General features: G+C 36.5%; 1 protein-coding gene across 1 annotated transcript in view; it reads right to left on the reverse strand.

Annotated features, from left to right (window-relative positions):
- TMEM30A (transmembrane protein 30A) overlaps positions 1–21,650 on the reverse strand; it is a 66,682-nt gene that overhangs the window by 32,124 nt on the left and 12,908 nt on the right. Inside the window, exons 2-3 of the mRNA XM_072642626.1 lie at positions 12,895–13,005; positions 2,256–2,363 (exon numbers count right to left, since the gene is read on the reverse strand). Of these exons, the coding sequence (XP_072498727.1) occupies positions 2,256–2,363; positions 12,895–13,005 (219 nt within the window). The remainder of the gene's footprint in view (positions 1–2,255; positions 2,364–12,894; positions 13,006–21,650) is intronic.

Genomic DNA, 21,650 nt, shown 5'->3' on the forward strand with positions numbered 1-21,650 from the left:
TTTGAATAAATCACTGAAACAAGGATAAGAGAAAGGATCCATTTGAAAAAAAGATTTGTCTCTGATAGTAGTCTGATATGCAAGATGTATAGAGAATTAAGACAAATAAGTAAGACCAAAAGCCATTTTCCATTGTGTAAGTGGTCAAAAGATACAAAGAAAATAGTTCTCAAAACAAGAATTACAAACTGTTAATAGCTATATGGACATTTCTACAAATTATTAACAGGAGTAAATGCAAATCAAAACAACTGAGTCTGCACTTGATACGCACAAAATTGGTAAAGATGACAAAAGATAGGAATAGTCAATGTTGTTAGAACCTCAGAAAGACAAGTACACTATTACACTGGAGGTGATATTGTGAACTGTTGGTCCACACTTGTGGGAAGAACTTGGAACTACAATTTTTTAAGAGTTACTAAAATATCCATATCCTTTGCCCCAGAGATTCCACTGCAAATTATATACTACCAGGAGGTTAAAGACACAAAGTTCCCATATATACCTAAATATTCATAGCAGTATTTTCTGTGGTAGCATAAGAACTAGTAACAAAGCAAATGCGAATGACGAGGAAACATTTAATAAATTGTGATATATTAATGTACAATGATGAATGAAAAGTATTCAGAGAAGCATGAGAAGATATATGAACTGTTAGAGCATGAACAAAGTGAAAACAGGAAAATTATACACAATAACTACAATAATGTAAATGAAAAGAACCACTTCCTCCCTCAAAGGAAACTGAAAATCTTAAAATTATAATCACTAAGAATCCTGGCCCTCAAGAAAAGTTTAGAAAATATATAAATATACCCCTTAATTCCTATATTGTAGAGGGGAAGGTCTATGGAAACAGACTCTTGCAAATATTTGTCAAAATCAGAGAACATGTTGGTTAGTTTTCTTGAACTGCTTTTTACCCCTCTTTCTTTTTTAATCCTTGTAACATCGGTTGGATTGGTATGGGAGGGATATATTTAGACATAAGGATTAAAGACAGGGGAGACTAGACCTGTGATTTCATTGGTATAGGGAATTTCCAGGTAAACAAACCCTCTACCAATGCAAGTCAGCACCTCCTCTATAACTTATAGTCTTAAGAGAGTTGCCTAGAGCACTGTGTAATCTTAGAGAGCTGTCTAGAGCTTTGAACGGTTAAGTGACTTGCTCAGAGTCTCAGACAGTATGCATCTGAGGCAGGACTTGAAGCTAGGTCTTTCTGGTTTCAAGACTGCTCTTTATCTACTACACCATGTTGGTTCTCAGCATCACAATGAGAAACAAATGTGATATGAAAAAAACATCAATAAAAGATACTTTTTCTTTTTACAGGAGGAATACCTGCTTACTACAAAGTGTCAGAAGGCAAGCTCTCTTCTATTCACTTTTAGAAGCAAGGATCATCACTCTCCAAATGAAATCCATCAAGTCATATATGGTATGGGAACCTACTTTGTATCCCACAGTACCTCTTCACTCCTACATCAAACTGAGATACACAAGGATCCCCTGGAGATCCTCTGGGCCCCCAATGTCCTAAACTGAATCAGGACCCTGAATATATAGAAAGGGTCTTAAACTAAGCCTTTCTTGGTTTTCTGTAGATGAGAATTCAGTAGGCCAAGGAACATGACTTTGGGCAACAACAAACTTCCCAATTCATATTCTCAAGTCTCAACTCATGGTCAATAAGAGCATTCTAAGATGCCTGGTATTCTGGACACCAATGACACTGTCAAGAATAGGATATAAAGGACACAAAACATCACTAAAGCAAGTTAAACAGTGAGAAATATAGGGTCTCCTGACTTCCACTTGAGTTAGAAAGCAAAGCACATTTATAAGTATAATTCTAATAAAAATGTTCAATATCAATGCAAGTTTATTTACATAAACCTTTTAAAATTGATGGAAACATCCAAAATGCAACCATGAAATCCAGCACAAGATGACATGAATTCTGGTTCATTCCAGTTCCAGGTTTCAACATTACAGGGCAAAATATGACAATGTAAAGTTAAAGCCCCCAAAAGTATGCTAGCCACAACCTGAAAATTCTTCTCTGTAAGAAAACATTGATCTGCACAAATTCTAGAAAATTTAATTATAAAAACTGTTATATATGCAATAAAATATTGTCCTTTAATTCCACATTAAATCTTCCCACAGAAAATTTTCTTGGTTGTTAAATTGTAAGTGGTGATATCACTAGTGTCACTAGCTTGTATTTCATTATTTTTACTTACCTTTAAGGAATTAAGATCTCCATTTAGTTGACTATCATCTCGAGATTTCACATAGCGACGATGATTCTGATAGAAATTAGATAGTCCATAATACATAAACACATATCCCTGTGGAGATTGGAGGGGAAAAAAGATTTATTTCAAAGACTGAAAATTTTGAAGCAAAATATATATTTTAGTATGAATGATGCCTTATGTTTAGCATGACTTTTTTGTACTTCAAGGATCCATGATTTTATTATGATGGTTGTTCCCTCCACTGATGCAGACTGCAAACCACCTGTTCTTTAGTAGATGGTCTTCATGAGTTGCTGGGGCTGAAAAATTCAAACCTGGTGACATCTCTCCAAACTTATACTGGACTTGAAGCCAGTTACAGGAGTATAGGAGGACCTGCTAAGGTTTTTGTACCGCTGGTATAGCTTTGAGAGGTCAGGATCACCTCCATATAATGAAGCACTGAATAAGCTGTTAGCAAAGGATGATTTTTTAATATGCATACTTCATTCACTTCCAATTTCATTCAAATCTGAGATAATTTAATTAAGTTCTGGGCTGAATTCAGCTTTTGTTTAGCAAGCTATTTCCTTGAAAATAGTACAAATTAACCAAGTAAACAAGACTGAAAGGAATTGTTTGTAATATTTTAAGGAAAATTGTTTTAAAGTAATCTTAAACAGGGTTAGAAAGGCCATCAGTAAGCAACTGATCTTTGTTTCATGGGTTGAGTTGATCCAAAGGTTAATGGAGAGAAAATGGACACAAGAAGGCTTCGGTTTATTTCCAGTGATGATATGTACAAGAAGTGACATAAATGATGATACTGAGTGAATACATGATTGGAAAAAGAGGTGAGGTGGTCATATAATAATCATATAATGAAAGAGATGACAAGATGGACAGCCTGAGTGCTACATTGGTACTCACGAAATGGTATAAGACCTAGAGAAAGGCCTCCAGCACATTGGATGGATCTTCTGTGGAGGATCTATGATAGAATATGGACAAGAAATACACAGGATGAGAAAGTGTGAATGGGTTGCTATCAACACTGATGGAAGGAATACCCACAATGATGAGTTCACAGATCCACTGAGGCATTAAGAAATCAATCATATGTTCACTAATCACACCTCTTCAGGAGTTCTAATAGGGAAAACTTTCTTATCCTAGAATGTGTTACTAACTGTAATTAAGTGTTAAAATCCTGCAATTTGACAGATCTATGACTTCCTCAATGTGGGTAGTGCCTCCAATGATACCAATTGCAATCCATTCATGCCTTACTATCCTGTGCAACTCTAATCCATATCCTCCCAGAAATTCACCACAAGAGATCCAACCAATAAGCTGGGGAATATTCCTCTACACATTTTGATAGTTCATGGATGTAAATGGAGCATGTGGCTTGTTCAGTATCACTGTACTACGGACCCATCTATCTTCCGGCCACATATTTCTTTGGCAATACTTTTACACCTAATCTTCTGCACAACTACTCATTTGTAATGTGTTGCAGCCTGTTCATAACCACCATGTGACTACTGATCTTTGGGTAATCTCCAGCTTCAACAATTCTTTGAAGACATACAATGCAAGAAAAAGATTAATATTAAAAAGGATGGACCTTTGTTTCAGGAAGAAGCTTGGAGCCATTAAAAGAACTCCATCATTTCTCAAAGACAAATTAATCTACTCTCCTCCTAGGCAATTCTGGACCATAATCCTAGTTCATTTTCAGAATCTGTACAATCAAACAAAAAACATTTTTAAGTGTCTACTATGTACCAGGCACCGACGATGCAAAGACAAAAATGAAACAGTCCCTACTCTCAAGAAGCACACATTCTACCTGGGGAGATATGTGCATATAGAGGGTGTCCCAAAAGTCTTAGTGTAGTTTTAAGTTGTTAAAGTTTAAAAGTTAAGATATATACAAAATGTAAATATAACTTTACATAATTTAATAATTTTAATAATTATTAGTATAACACACTAGTTCCTTAATAAAAGGGACTAATAGCTTAGAGAACATTGGCAGGCCTCCTGTTGAAGGAAGATAGATCTTGAGATGAATCTTAAAGGAAACCAGAAATTCCAAGGAACAGACGTGAGGAGAGAGAGCATTACAACATGGCAACAGCCAGTGCAAAGGCACAGAGATGAGAGATGAAGTGTTGTGTATGAAAAACATAGCAAATAAGCCAGTATGACTGGACCTTATAGTGCATGGAGGAAAGTGAGGACAGCAAGTGGTAGTGGGAATTGAGTAAATCACACTGACTTCATCTTGTGACTCAATTCTGGAGCTAGTTCAGTTCCCTTTCTATTCAATTACAGATCTAGTTCAATTACTGCCTTGTGAGAACACTTTATTCAATTATGAGAATTGTGAGAAAATTTTATTGCATTGTTTGAAGCTAGCCAATTGAGAAACTTGGACCATATCTACCTGCTTCCCAGGGACTCTTATCTAAGGACCTAGGTTACGGTGACCAGAAACCTGGTCAGATTCATACATGGATACAAGGAGTTTTCTCACAATTGTACATTTCAAGCAATCCATATGTCTTGTCTGAAAACTGGTCCTGTTCTGGTCAATCAATTATTGTTAGCGTGTTCCTTTGATTGAATACAGACACTAGGATAGCTCTTTTTCCTTCTCAACTTGGAAAGTCTCTAATCTTTCCTCCAGTTAGAAATCAAATTACCTAATTTTATATCTTGGTTAATTGTTTTCTTTTAATTATTTGATTGCTTTTAGTACATAAAAATCTGTCTCTCTATTTTTTGGATCCAATGCCAAAGCTGAGGGACCTGGTCCCAATCTGTTTGGCATACACTATTTAATAATACAGTATGTTTGGAAGCTCAAACCTTTGCTTCCTCAGTCATTTCATCTTCACCAACCACAGGAAAAATGTCTAAGAAAATTAGAAAGATAGAAAGTGGTCAAGTTAAGCTTTGAATGCTGATGAATCAAAACATGTTAAGTTTTATATGACCACAAATGACAATCTAGTGTAGATTTGATCCTAGAGGTAAGTGTATCATTGAAGTGTATTGAGAAGGAAGGTGATACTGTCAGAACTGTACTTTTAGTGGCAGTATGGGATGGAACAGAGAGGGAAGAAGGGAGGGAAGGAGGCAGAGACACTAATTAGTCAACTATAATAGTTCAAGCAAGAATTAATAAGGGCCAAAACTTAGGGTAGTGTTTGTGTAAGTAGAGAGAAGGAGACATAAATGTCTGAGATGTTGTGATGACAGAAATGACAAGATGTGATGTGGCAAATGACTAAACATATGGGCTGAGTGAAGTTGAAGACTTCAAGGAGGTAAACCTGGGTAACCGAGAACCATGATTGTGCCTATGGGGAAAAAAAAGAAAGAAAGAGAGAGAGAAGGAAGTTTGAAAGGGAAAGAATAAATTCTTTTTCAGACTAGGTTAGTTTTAGATGACCATGTGACATTCAGTTTGACACATCCAAGCAATTGGTAATATGGGACTAGTTCTCAGGAGAGAGATTAGGGCTAGATATATAGATCTGGGAGTCATTGGCACAGAGATGATAATTGAACTGATAGAAGATAAGGAGATAACCAAATGAGAGAGTTTAGAAAAAGAAAAAGGTACTCAGGACAAAGCCTTGGGAGTGAACATTACTCAAGGTTTCTTAACCTTTTTTCACTTGCAACCCCTTTAGCACTTCTTAAATTGTGGGTCATGACCCCATATGGTATCGTGTCCCACAATTTAAGAAGCATTGAGTCACAGATAAAGACTCAGCAAAGGAGAATGAGAAAGAATATATAGACAGGAAGGAAGAGAACCAAGAAAATTCAGAGAGGCAAATATCAAGCAGAGGTTGTATAACAATGCCAAATACTCCAAAGAAGTCAAGAAAGATAGGGACTGAGAAAAGACTATTAGATTTGATAATTAAGATATCATTGATAACTTTCCAAAAGGCAGTTGAGTATTGAGATCAGAGGTCAAAAATAGCACAAGATTTAGAGTACAATAAGAAGACAGGAAGTAGAGGCACCCAATGTGAGTTTTCTTCCCCACTCCACAAGGAGTTCTGCTGAGAAAAGAAGGAGAGATCTAAGATAAATACTGGGTATTTTTTTAAGGATAGAGGGAAAGTCAGGCAGGTGTCAGAAAAAAGCCAGGAGTTAGATAGTGGATGAGAGTAGAAAGCATTATGCAGAAGAAAAAGAAGAGTATGTGCAGAGAAGCTGACCTTTCCAAGAAAGGATACATCTTTCGGGACTAAAGTATGAAAAGAGAAAATAAAAGATGGTATCAGAGGGATATGAGATGATAAGAAAAGAGCAAGTTCATGGCGAATGGATTCCAGCTGCATGGTAAAATATGAGGCAAGGTCATCACCTAAAGAAAGAAGATGTGGGGCTATGAAAGGCTTGAAGAGAGAAGTTTAGTACAGCCACTGCGGTGAGCTGAATAGAGAGTTAATTAAGGAGGATTAAAAAGATTTTCTTGTTTTAGTGAGGGCCCAGTTAACAAATCTGTGGTGACTTCAGTCAGTACAGTTGCCTGACTTCCTCCAGGTCCTTTTACTTACTTTTGGCTATCAATGAAGGCAGACAGTAAGATTAATCCAGGCTTTGAGTTTTTCAAGATATGAGCAGATAGAATAGCAGAACAAAGTATCCACAAACAGAAGACAGCACAGAATTGAAGTGATTCACAAGGAGTTGAGACTGGGAAGGGAAGAGCATGTAAACAAAGTACGGGTGATAGCCTAAGAAAATACTCAGGGACCGAGGGATATAGGTCAATGTAAGGATGAAGCATAGGTTTAAGAGTTATAAAGCAGCAGGAGAGATGGAGTGACTGAAGACCAAGTGAGATAAAACTCAATAGGGATAAAAGCCTTGTCATTGGGTAAAAAAAAAATCAACATGAAAAGAGAAGGAAAGCAAGTATAGATGGCAGTTATTCTGAAAAGGCTGCATGGGTCTCAGTGGAGGGCAAATTCAGTTTGAATCAGCAGTATGATATGACAGTCAAAAAGGTGATGCAATCTTGGGCTCCATTAGGAAGGATGCACAGTTTCCAGGAATAGTAATGTGATAACCCCACTTTACTCTGTTCTTGTCAGATCTTATACGGAATGCTGTGTCCACTTCTGGAAAGTATTGCTCAAGAAGCACGGGCAATGATAAACAGGAGATTATCCTGAGGAGGGCAACTAGGATGGTGAAAGCCTTGACTTCATGACAGATGAGGATATATTGAAGGACTTGCATGTTTAGGCAAAAGTAGATGAGACTCAGGAGGGAAACATGGTAGCAATGTTCAAATATCTGAAAGGTCAGCTTGTGGAAGAGGAGTTAGATTTGTTCTGTCAGGCTCCAAAGGTCAGAACCAAGAGCAAATGGAAATAAATTGCAAAGAGGCAAATTTAGGTTCAATTTCAGGAAGCAATTGGAGCAGTGAAAAGTGAAATGACTTGCCTCAAGAAATGGTTAAGTTTCCCCTCCTCGGACCTCTTCAAACAGAAGCTGGATGACCACTTGTTTGGAATGTTATTATGGGGATTCTTACACATATGAGTTAAATAGATTACAAGGTCCCTTGTAACACATTCTGTGGATTATGAATAGACAGAATTTCAGAGTTCTTTAACATGGAGGTGGAACACTTGGTAGGTGATAAGAGCAAGGGTATAGTAATTCCCACATGCAGCTAGGGTGGAACAAAGATGTAGTAATGGGAGCTAAGTTGTGTTCATCCTTTGTTGCCGAAGAAGACCATGCCATGAGAGAAATGATAACATGACTTGCACTTGACTGTTTTGAGTCAGGGAGGGATGTGCAGGTCACCAGCCTCACTTCTCCTCCAGACCCATTTGAATATTCATCAGAAGGAGTGGAGATGACCCAGGAAGCATTGGGAAACCTTGGGCCCTTTAGGCCAAGGTCTTTGCAGGTACTCACTTAGAGTGCGGCAATGCCCATTCATTCAATAGGTCTGTTTAAGAAGTAGTCAGGGCATGGCCCCTTTAATGAAGCCAAGGAAAAGAAAGACATCAGGCTGGATTGGAAGCAGTAACAGTTACTATTGATAATCACTCTAAAGCCCGGAGGGTCAAGAGGAGCCCTTAGGCAGGGGGCCACTGGCATCCCAGTTTCAGAGTACAGTAGATTTAAGGTTGGAGGAGAGGAGAGGACAGGAGCTGAGTAGATTGAAAAACTGGGAAGTTAAAAAATATTTGAAGAAACAACATCAAGTATATTGAAGTTCCCTAGTATGAGGGAAGAATCTGGGCTAGAGAGTTGGGACTGAGTGCCAGACAAGGAACTCACTGAAAAAGGAGAGTTAGTCCTGGGAGTTAGTAGAAAACAGTCATCAGGATCTAAACTGAGTTATAAATTTGGACAGAATGAACTTCAAAGGAGAAGATATTGGTAATGGCAATGAGGAAAAAGGAGCATTCTAACTCTCCCACTAAGATTGGAGGCATAAGAGTACACTGAGTACAGTTTAAAGATGGCTAGGGATTTAGTGTCATTCACAAGAAGCCAGGGGGTGGAAAATATATAACCCAAACGGATAAATGCTATGGGTTGTCCATCCAAATATATATCATACTCTGAACAATAAACAATTCTTTACCTATTTAGTTCAATCTTCACTTGGAAGATATCTGCAGTTGACTATTATAAGGAGTGTTAAGCTGTGAGCTATTTAATGTTATCAATGCTGAAGGCATAGATAGCATGCTTATCAAATTTGCCGCTGTGTGAGAAATACTGTTGTTCATCCTTCATTTCCAAAGAGAACCAATGACATCACAGGGTCATGTCTTGACTTGCTTTTAAATTGGATTTAAGTGAGGCAGAGTTGCATAAAGTTGTCAGCTTTACTCCCTCTTCCAGATTCATCAAAGTTCAGTGGTAAGACAAAAGTCAACACAAATGGCAATGGCTCAGGATGCAGTGGATGACCATGGCATCTTCAAATTCACAGTAGCTTAAGCTGCTTTCATAGATGTTAAAATAAACTGTTCTCTTAGGCCTACTCCACCATTCACATGCTTGGGGTAGACATCCCCTTAACTCACCAATGAGTTTGAAGCCTGTCAGCTACTGTCAGTCTGGTTTAGCCATCTGCCAAGATTTGTTTTATGGGGTGTGGCCACTATGCATGCTTTTTGGAACCATAAGTGAAACTGAGTGCCAGGAGGACATCAAAAGTGGATGAGCAGCCCTGAAAAAGGCTTGGCAAGCCCTCACACCAGAGGTGCTAATCCTGCCTGAATACCCCACACACCCCTGTGAGAAACAGATCATATAATGCATGATAGAGTCAAGGTCTCAAAATAATTTTTACAGGATGAGAAAAATCTAGTGGTTTTAATAGATCACAAACTCAAAACAAGTGAGCAGAATATGAGCAGCCAAAAAAGTTAATGCGGATTTGGGCTGCATTAAGAGAGGCATAGTTTCCAGGAATAAGGGCATAACAGTTCTGCTACACTGGTGAGACCATATCTGGAGTACTGCATTCAGTTCTGGGTGCCACAAACTAAGGATGATATTAATATGCTGGAAAGCATTCAAAGGAGTGTTACCATGAGCAGATAGTGAAAGGTCTAGAATCTGTGACAGAGAAGTGATTTTCCTTAGGCACATATCTGACTGGTACTCCTTTACTCAATAAACTCCAAAGGCTCCTTATCGCCTCTCAAATCAAATACAAACTCCTCTCCTTGACATTTAAAGCCCTTTACAAGCTTGCCTCAATCTATCCAACCACACTGTACATTACTTCCCCTTCAGCCTTTTGTGATCCTCACAAATGGGCCTTCTCTTTCTGTTCTAATCCCCAGAACATTCTCATCTGAGTTCAGAGCCTGGCTTACAGCTCATATTTGGAGTCTTCAACATACATAAAGATCTACCTCACATACTCTTAAATTCCCAATTCTTCAATCTACTCAATTCCAATAATCTACTTCTCTACCCATCTCGGCTATACACAGTCACACCCTTAATCTTGCCATCACTTACAAGTTTTCCACTTCTATGTCCATGAACCCCTCCAAATTCTTTTATCTCATCTATTTTTTTTGCATATACTCTTTCCCTTTGCCTTACAACGCCCATCACTGTTTTTCTTTTGTTTGGTTTTTGTCCTCACCGTGACCTCTAATCCTTCCACCTCTCAGTTCTTTCCCAGAACATCACCCCTACTCTGGCTGAATTTTCCTTCCTTTCCTGTCTCAGCCTTGTGGTGAATCAGTTCAACTCGATACCATCCTTTATGCTCACTCTTGCCTGCCTGCCCTATCACTGATCATGCCTTACCAAATCAATCCCCATTTGATTTACATGCTGCTGAATAGAGCTGTTGAAAGTTATGAAAAACTTTGATGACTGGGTCCACTACAAATTTGTTACATAATCTCAACTGGCTCTCACTGCAGCAAGGATGTCTTTTTTATTCTCCTACTCACCAAAGGGCTTACAACAGTGCCTGGCACGTAGTAAGTACTTAATAAATTCTTGTTGAGTCATATACAAGACTCCACGTCTCATCTCCCTGCCTTTACATGAGCTAGCTCCCATGTATGGAATCCATTCCCTCCTCATCTATGCTTCATAGAGTCCCTCTCTTCCTTCAAAAGGCAGCTCTAGTATCAACTTCTACATAAGGCCTTTACTGATTTCCCCAATTGCATGTTCTCTACTTCCCAAACTACCCTGAATTGACTTTATAAACATTTTAATTTATTCACTTTATATGCTTCTGTTTACATATATGTACTTATGGTCTTCCCCGTTAAGAATGGAAACTTCTTGAACACAGGGATTGTTTAATTCTTGGTATCCCCAATACCTAACACAGTACTTGGAGACAAAATACAATAAGTAAAGTGTTATTTTGTATTCTCTCTACCTTTCAATGAACTCTGAAACTTATGAAGATGTAGTCTGCTGTAGAATACATTCACAAAAGCCTACCTATTACATTCTCACTTATTAATCAAGAACACTAGCAATGCCTGTGTAAATATTCTTATGAAAATGTTGTAAAGATAGAAAAGTGAGAATAAAAACCCTAAGTTGCTTTCCAAGCTTTTGATATCCCTCCCCTCTTTCAGACTTATTCCTTGGCAACTGATCTCTCAGTTCCCTCAATAATTGTTTCTCCTCTGACACATATCTTTACTTGGTCTAGATCAGCTGATCTTCACATCTTTGTTTTCTTCAGTGCCAATTTTATTTCTCTATACAGCACATCAAAAATGTAACATTGTAGTTCATGTTTGTTGGTTCCATCATCCTTGAAAGTTAAAAGAGTTTGTTATAAAAATCTATACAGATCTTTTCCATTTTTGACTTATTTGCTGTTGTTCTTCCACCTTTATCTTTAAATGTCCTTGGGATGACTTTGTTTATGAAGGTTTTTTGCCAAGCTTTCCTCAAACTTGTTTCTTCTTCCACTGTTTCTCATTGTTTTAGGAGGCAATAAGAAACTGGAGCCTCAAAATCTTTTCAATCTTCTTTTATCTTAGGTTTGCTGCTCTAACAATAGTAAGAGTGTAAAATTCTTAATAATATGCCTACCATTTAAAAAAATTAACATTTTAGTTGAGTTTACATGTTATCAGTGCTGAGAAATAGTAAGGGCTTTAAATTCCTGCCATCTTTATAGGTTTGTATTTTTCAAGTGTTTCCTGAGATGCTGATGTTATCCATTTGTCATTTTGGTACAATAACATCAACAGCCACAAGGTGGCAGATGCCTTATAATGTTCAAGGACAGAAGAATGACTTCTGTTTCTAACTCAAAGGAATCAAGAAGGCACATTCAGAAAACACATGTAATATGTGAAACTATGAATGTAATTTAACATACTGGGAAACAAACAACTGAAGCTCATTTTCCAGTGACTAGGGATAGTGAACTGGTAATACTGACTCTCCAATCCCACAGAAAGTTCTATACCTTTATACTCAGATTGCAAAGAAAACTGTTTTTATGTCAACTCCATCAACAGAAGAAATGGATGTGAAGTTAAAAGTAGAGAGGGAAAAAAATAGGACAAGTAAGTGGCAACTGCTTATAAAAGCAGGTAAGACTAATATTGTTTAAGTGTTTCTTTTTTATGCTTTGTATCTAACAAAAAAGTAATACAGATAAAGACAATAATGAGTTTTCTAAAATAAAATCTGCTTTGATACTACAACTTTTATTAGAACGGCAAGTAAGAAGTACAGAAATTATGAATGAGAGCTCAAGTAAAAACTATCGCTATATAGCTTTAAGTACAAGAGCTTTTGCACAGGAGAGTCTAAATAAAGTAAGGTGCCTTTAGTCAACAATTCAAATATAAAAATATAATCACTGTATTATTTGGAAAACAGTATTTGAACACATTATTTCATGGTTGATTTAATATCTCTTGATTATTAAAATGAACAAAGAACTAAAATAAAAAAGTAAAATATATTGTCCACATATATTTTCAGCTTCCTAAAAAAAGATGAGGTACTTTTTCTACAAGGGGAAAAATTACTGAAATATAAAATTATTTTCATATCTTATAAAAACACTAATTTAAACAGTTTTTTTCTACTCAGACTCCTTTGAAATACAGACCTCAAATGGCTGTTCCAATGTGAAGCTTATGTTACAAATGCAGGGTTTTGTATCATTCCAGGACAAACACTTATGGCAGGGATCTTTTTCATCCGTTCCAGTATAGTCAATCTGGAAGAAAAAAATGATAATCACTATCCAATAAGAAAAAACTACTAAAACAGTTTATTAGAAAGAGAGAAAATTAGTCCACATCAAATAACTGAAAAGCACTGAGCTAATTTTTAACACTGTCACTTGCAGATAGTAATAGGAAAAAAAGTAACAAAAGCATATTAAATAGAAAAAATAAAATCTAAAAACATTCTATACCTCCTAACTTGTTGTTAAACATAGATTTACCTTCTTTATATACATCTATATCACAATTTTTCTAGTGAGAACATATTTATGGATAAGATGCACAAGTTTATAAACACAGAAAACACAAAGTGTAAGATAAATGTCTGAAATGAATCATTAAAACAAATTCATGAAGTTAATAAATCAGTTACTACTTCTACAATATTAATACATTTGTACCCCATACAAGTTACTCCTTTTCCAGGTATAGTCCCCTTTTCTTCCTTCCTCCTCCTCTCTCTCTCTGTCTCTCTCTCTTTCTTTCTCTCTCAATGCTTCTCTCTCTAATATATCCTCTATAAATCTGCTGGACCACGCATTATTACTGAAGCACAGATAAAACCATATTAGTGTTCTACTCAAAAAGTTCCAGTGCTTCCTATTGCTTCTATAATAAAAAACAAATTCCTCTGTTTGGATTTCAAAGTCCTTTACAACGTAACTCCAGCCTATCTTTCTGGGCTTATTATTCATTATTCTCCTTCATGCACTCTATGCTCCAAGATACTACCTGCTGTTCTTTGCACCAGCATTTCTTCTCTCATGTCTGTCTTTGCATAATTTGTCCTCCAGCCCTAGAATGTGCTCCCTACACAATCCTCCTTTTAATATCCCTAGCTCCCTTTACAGCTCAACTCAAATACCACCTCTTACATGAGTCCTTTCCTAATTCCCTGGTCTGCTAATACCTTCTTACTATTACACTGTGTTTACTTCTATGTGTACATGTTCCCATCAAAAGAATAAATTCTGAGGGGTATAATAATAACAGCACGTATACAGAACTTTTAATTTTGTAAAACACTTTACATGTTATATCATTTGATATTCACAACTACCTTGTTCAATAGACATTGTTATTATCTCTATTTTACAAATAAGGAAACTGAGTCTATTAGTGGTTATATAACTTATCCAAGGTCACACATCTAGTAAAATATCTGGGACATATTCACATTCAGGTCTTTCTGACTCCAGGTTCAGCTCCTATCCACTCCTACCCCTAGTTATCACAAGGTAAAAACTATTTTGTTTCTCTTTGCATTTCTATTGCCTACCAGATCCTGACACAGAACAGGTATAGCCTAGTTAGTGGATAATAGTAGTAGCTTAATAAACGCTTATTGATTAAATTAACTAGTATCTCATTCGCTAATTTTTGACTGTTTTCCAATGAATTTTTCAACAACCTCTCCCATGTATACTGTTACATTCCAAGGCTCTCTTGAGCCCTTCATAGAACTTCACAGAATTTCTCTACCTTCTGATCATCTAAAATACATATATTGATATAGAAACTGCCATTATACTTTCATATTGATATTCTCACAAATAGTTATCAATCAACAAACATTTATTAAGTACTGTGTACCAGGCACTATGCTTAAGTGCTAGTGATACAATGACCAAGGAAAACAAGTTCTTGCCCTCAAGGAGCTTACATTTTAATAGGAAATAGAACTCGTACAGAAAGAATGTGCAAAATAAACTACAAGGTTGTTTTGGAAGAGTGCGCAGCACCTGCAGCTGAGGAGAATTAGGAAAGATTTCATGGAGGACTGGGTGCTTGAGGTTGAGTCTTGAATGAAACCATAGGGATTCCAAGACGTTGTGGTGAGGAGGAAAAGCATCCCAGGCACAGAGTACAGTGAGTACAAAGTCATGAAGGTGGAAGATAAAGAGTGTGTGTAGTATTTGCAGAACAATAATGCAAGGAGGTGAATAAAGTGAAAGAAAGTTAGAAAGGTTAAAAAAAAGCCAATGCTTATCATGGGCACTTCAGTCTAAGACAACCAAATATCCTATGAAATAATGCTTATTACTGCCTTTGCAAGATAAAACTAGCACAACTTGTAAAAATTATAGTTGGCATTTACTGATGCCCTTCTTTTTCATACAGATGATCTACTACCAAGAGGCCTTTCTCTACATCAACTATTCCAAACTATTTTTTAAAGAGCCCCTTTGGGACCCTGGCAACCTAAGACCTCTTTGAATGTTTTAAAATGCATAATATTGAATACCTATGACTACAAAGGAAATCACTTATATACAGAAATACAGTTATCAAAATATTTTTTAAAAATGTTTATAGACTCCAGGTTAAGAATTCTCTAGATCTTAAATCATTTCATGGTCACCATCACAGCACTCCAATTATTCCTCTATTAACTCTCATTTTTACTATATGCCTAGTTTACTTCCTTTCCCAGTAATACAATATCAAATGGAAGAAATGATAAACTATGTGAATAATAATTTCACATAAAAGTTTAATATAAACTCAACAACCATAATAAGGAAACCAAAAAAGCTTAAAAAGCACATTAATCAGTACACATTTGGCAAGGGGAAATATATATCAATCAAGGATGATATTGACAGAATATAAATTCAATTGTAAAATTTGAGGGAAAAAGTCACAAGACTTCATATAACAAAGAGCGAGGGATAACATGGTGGAAAGCTCACGTGATCCACTGTTAGGCTGGTGATGTTAGGAGGAAGCAAAGGTGGTTTCTAACACACTGGCCTACTGTCATGAACATATGAGAGGTGGGCATAGATGGCTTGCAATCTTCATTACAAGAAACAACAAAATGGATAAGCTCTGGGATCTATTTTAGTACAGAGTATTCCTTAAATCACTGCTTGCACATAGGTCCTCATTATAAATAAGATACCGGGTACTCACACTTTGTGATAACAAAAAAAAATATTGCTATAATTATTTTTGTACACATAGGTCCTCCTTCCCCTCTTTTTTTGGGAGATGTGACCAGTAGGTGAATCACTGAATCAAAAGCTATGCAGAGCTTGGTGACTTTTCAGGTATAGTTCGAAAAGAATTTTCAAAGTGAGTTGCTCACTAATAACTTGGTTTATACAGATTTTATGGTTCCAAGATTTGTTACCATACAGCACCACCAAGAAAATATTTGTATTAAAAAATTGGATTCTGCGCTACAGAAGCTCGAAGTAGTTAAAAGTACTGCTTGATTTCACAAATAAAATCCAGTCTTTCTTCCCCCTTTTATTCCTGAACTTAACTAGCTATCTTCATTGTGAAGTACCTATTCTGGTTATAATACATATGAAAGTACTAACACAATTGAATGTTTTTCCAAACTTATCTCAAAAGTCTAGCCAAGGGGGGAACCTGTAGCCTCAAGGCCACATGTAGTCCTCTAGGTCTTCAAGTGTGGCCCTTTGACTGAATCCAAACGTCACAGAACAAATCCTTTTAATTAAGGGGATCATTATAAAAGTTCCCCACCCCTGGTCTAGGTATTAAGACTTTTTCATCCATTTTCCCCCTATGTAGGTTATTGTTCATCGCTTTGTTCTTGAAGACAACCAATGACAACATGAGAGTGATGTCTTGACTTGTGCATAAGTGAGGCAGAGCTGTGTGAAGTTTCAGCTTCATCCTCCCCTCCAGAGACATTGAAATCCAGTGGCAAGACAAAGGTCAAAACAACTGGAAGTGGCCCAGTACCTGATGGGTGATGTTGGTCTTTTTAAATTAGGTTCTTTTCCACATCTCAATTTGTCTGAGGTCATGCCATTCAATGACTAAAAGCTAGGTAAGAACAGAGACAAAAGATGGCTCAATGTGGGAAGGAGAGATGCTCAGAGTTTCTGGTCAGAACAGAAAACAACTGCTATTTATACTCATTCTAAGCCACCAGGAAGGTATAAGGAATGATCAAAAGGTCAGGAAAAGGTTTCTACTTTTTTTTATTTAGGGCTCCCAGGGTGTGTTCATAATTAACCAGTGACTTTGAAGCCAAGCCTCCAGGAAACAGAAATCTGGCATGAGGACTGGCCTTGAAAAGGAGTATGATACAGAAGCTTAGAAAGAATATAATTTTTTTTGCATGATTTCATATAAATAATGGCTATATTTTTCAATGGGTGTGGGAGGGGGGAGGGAAAGAGAATTTAGAAGAGAAAATTTAAAAACAAATTAAAGAATACAATGGTGCTTGAAGGTCAGGGAAAAGGACTGTGGTGTCAAACACAGAGGGCCCACTCCCAGTGTGGAGAACCAGATTAAAATGTTATTGGGAAATATTTAACAAAATACTGAAATACAATAAAACACAGATAGACTACATTTTAAAACTAAGTCATAATGTGGTTCCCAAGGCCCCTATTTCTATTTGAGTTTGACATCCCCGGCCTAGACCTCATAGTTCTGGGTGCCAATCTAGGAGAAAAGGGTACAAAAGCCAGTATTGCAAATAAAGACAGCAGCTGTTACTCTCTAGCCTAGTTAGTGACTATAACTCAAAAAAAACCAGAATGGAAAGCACAGGTCCTGGCAGGTAAAGGAAAGCTTCCACATCATATTTTTTAAAACAATTCATTCCCATCAGCTGCCACATCATTCCTATTGAAAACATTTGAAAAAAGAAGTGTAAATGGATTTTTCATTAAAATGACAAGAAACAACTACCCAAAACCACTGGCAAGCATTATATGTAAAAGAGATAAAGCAGAAGCCTTCCCAATAAGATCAGGAATGAAACAAGGATGCCGACTGTCACTAATATTATTGAATATTGTACTAGAAATGCTAGCAATAGCATTAGAAAAAGAACACTGAATCAGAATGAGCAATAAGGTAATAAAACTGTCTCTTTTGCATATAATATGATGGTATACTTGGAAAATCCTAGAGATTCAAGTAAAATTAGTTGAAACAATTAATCATTTTAGCAATGTAGCAGAATATAAAATAAACCCACATAAATCATCAGCATTTCTACATTAACAAAGCCCTTCAAGAAGAAATAGTAAGATACTTTATTTAAAATAACCGTACACAATATAAAATACCTGAGAGTATACCTGCCAACACAAACTCAAGAACCATATGAACATAATTAGAAAATACTTTCTATACAAATAAAGTCAGATTTAAGTAAGTGGAGAAATACAAATGCTTCATGGGTGGGCTAAAGCAATAGAATAAAAATGGAATTTCTACCTAAACTAATCTACTTATTCAGTGCCATCCCAATTTATTACAAAAATTTTTATTTTATTGAGCTAGAAAAAAATAAAAAAATTCATGTCAAAAATATCAAAGGAATTGATTAAAAATATATATAAAGGAAGAATTCTAGCCAATATATAAAGATCTTAAACTGTATTATAAGGTAGTAATTATCAAAACAGTAGTACCAGATCTTAAACTGTGTTATAAGACAGCAATTATCAAAACTCTGGTACTGGCTAAGAAATAGAACAGTCAATCAATGAAATAAAATTTCTAAGGTTTCTTCTAGTTATAATATCCTATGATACATCAGTAGAGAATATTGGTGAATCAAATTCTGGGTCTTTCAGAAGTAAAAAACAGTATAGCTTTTGTATAACAGTGGTCTTTCACTAGCTGAACCAACATAATTTAGAAACTTCAGAAATCTGAGGAATTATATGGTAACATGAAGAAAGAACGTGATTGGTACAAACATATCAAGTGCAGAGTATTTAAGCTGCATTTAGGCAAAATCAAAAGCAGGGCAGGCAATGTCTGCTGAACTGAAAACAATTCATACTATACTGTTCTGACATAACTGAAAATATTGGCATTAAAATTGCAGGACCTAGAACGAAATAAGTCAAATGTTTATAATAATCATTCACAAAGATTTAAGCATCTTCAGTTGTAAGTCACAGTGCAGGTACTGTTAGATATGACTCCTACCTTCAAAAAGTCAGTTGGGTGAGACAAAACAAAGCTAAATAATAAAGTAAAATGCCAAACAGCTACTAAAAATTGTAAGTGCTAACTAAAGAAGCTCAGAAAATAAACTATAGGGACTAGTTAAATTTCAGAGGGCATAGGATCTGAGCTGTATCTCCAAAGATACAGGTAAGGTAGAAAGAAAAGGATAAGCCAGAAGGACAACATACTTTTCATGATGTCTGGAAAGAGAACTGCCCTTCAGAGAGCCAGAGATGGTTCAGTGCTATGACTTAATTACTTATAGCCTAATTTTCTCTTCTAAAAAATGCGTAATAGGATTATAAGAATCAAATGTGATAGTGTATACTACAGTATATCATAGTGTGACAGTGCATATCAAGTATTTTTTTAAATTATCAAGTGCTACCTAAGTGTAAGGAGGTAGTGGTTGTAAGACCAAATACAAATCACTTAATTCCCAGTGCCCCAGGCAACTATCTTAAGACTAGGATGAGGATGGACAGTCATTGCCTGACCTTCACCATTGGAGTTTCTACACATAGGTCCTGACCCCCACTTAGCCCATCAAAAAAAAAATTTCTAAGACAGGAGGACTGTACCACTTAGGTGTTTGCTTTTAATTTTGTTTTGTTTCTTTTCCTTTTGTTTGGGGGAAGAAGAGAAGGAGGGACAAAGAGGAGATACATCCCATAAGACCAGTTTGGCTAGAATGGTGAGTTAATAAAGGAAAGTGCCTAATAAAATTAGTCTAGAAAAGTTGGGATTCAGACTATACAGGTCCTTGGATACCAAGCTAAGAAGTTAGACTTTATCCTATAGGCAACGTAGAGACAATGAATGTTTCTGAACAAGTGAAAATTGTTTATGCAGGTGTTACTAAAGTATCATTATTATCATACCACCTTAAGATTTGTGAAATACTTTACATCTTCCAAAGTGCTTTCACATTCATTACTTACTTTGATCCTCATAGCATTCCTGGGGGCCCAGACAAGGTATTTCTTATTTCCATTTTATAGAGAAAGACAATCAAATAGTATCAAAATAGTTAAGGGATTTGTCCACAGTTTGGGACCAGGAAAGGCTAAGACTCCTAATTCTTTTGTTGTTGCCAGTATACTACATCTTGACTAGTCTTATTATGGATCATCCATAGTTCTATGGTAGTGGAATAACCTCTGTTCTCTAATACCAGTGTGACTCTAGGCAAGTCATTTCACTTTTCTGGACCTCAGTATCCTCAATTATAAAGTGAGAGGGTTAGATTAGATGTCCCTTCCTAGCTCTAAATTTCTGATTCTATGATTAGATGAAAAACAATGTGGCAGTGGACAGGGATCCAACCTCAGAGTTAGTAAGACCTAGGTTCAAGTTTCCATTTCGACATACAAAGGCTATGTGACTGTGCAAGCCACTTAACCTCTCAGGTTCTGGGCAACTTTCTATGATTGTTTATTGCAGAGAAAGTGCCAACTTGCATTGGTAGAAGTTTCCCCATGGGGAGGGGATCCCTACATCAATTAAATCACATTTAAATAAGGGTTGGTTCCCACTCCCAGCCCATAATTAGGAGTTAAGTATTACTAGTATTCAAAGTGCTTACTATATGCTAGGCATTACAGCTATGTGAAGTATAGATTGGAAAGGGAGAAGACTTAAAGCAAGGGGTTTGCTACTACAGTTTTCTCTGTTAGGAATACAGGTAGAAGCTATGTGTATGTGACTGGAAAGAAAGGGACTGATGCAAATGATGGTATGGCTGTAGTTGCAACAAGACTTGGTAAATTATTGAATATGGTGGGGGGAGTGATGAAAGGAAAGATTCAAGGAAAGACAAGTTTTGAGGAAGTATAGGTTTGGGAAGAAATACAATAAGTTCCATTTTTCAATCAATCAGTAAACATTTATTAAGCTCTTACTATGTGCCAGGCACTGTACTAGGGATATAAAAAGTGGCAAAAGACATATTAAATTTGACATGTTAAAATTCCTATGGAATATTTATGCAGAGATGGCAAGCAAATGGTTGGTAATGTGGGACTAGAGCTCAGAAGAAGGACCTTGGAGAGAGATACAAATTTGGCAGACTAAACCCATGGAAGCTGATAAAAGATAATCAAGGCCTAGGACAGAGTTCAGGTGGAAAAATCATACTGAATAGGTAAGAAAAGGAGATATTAACTCAGAGGTGTGACATTTTAAAAGACTGAGAGACATAATTTCTGGGTAATTTAATCATTTTACTAATGATGACAGCATGTATGCCAATAAAAGGAGGGTCACTTGGCCTTCTCTCTCTTAAACCAAAGATAATCATGGTAGTGGATTCACAGCTTATGTACTACGAAATGGAGTATTTCTGAGGTTGGCAATCAACTCTGGTTAACAAAGAGAGAATGAATATGAGTCCTGGACTAACACCACTTCAAAGAGAGCTTCTGGGAAATCTATTCAAAGAATTTATCCTCACCCAAACCTAAGTAAAGCACAATGACTTCCCCACCTGGGTGGGGTCTGAAGAAGACAGTTGAGAAAATTAATCCAATATCACTGTCAGTAATGTCCTTCAAGAGACTGAACTTTTGAAATCAGGACTTTAGAAAAAATGGGGGAAATTTGGATCTCTCACAATCAGTAGTTATTAATAATCATTTCTCTCATTGGTAGTGTGGCATATATATGTTCCTTCCCT

This window comes from Notamacropus eugenii, chromosome 2, assembly GCF_028372415.1.
Source record: "Notamacropus eugenii isolate mMacEug1 chromosome 2, mMacEug1.pri_v2, whole genome shotgun sequence".
In the NCBI taxonomy this organism is placed as follows: Eukaryota; Metazoa; Chordata; class Mammalia; order Diprotodontia; family Macropodidae; genus Notamacropus; species Notamacropus eugenii.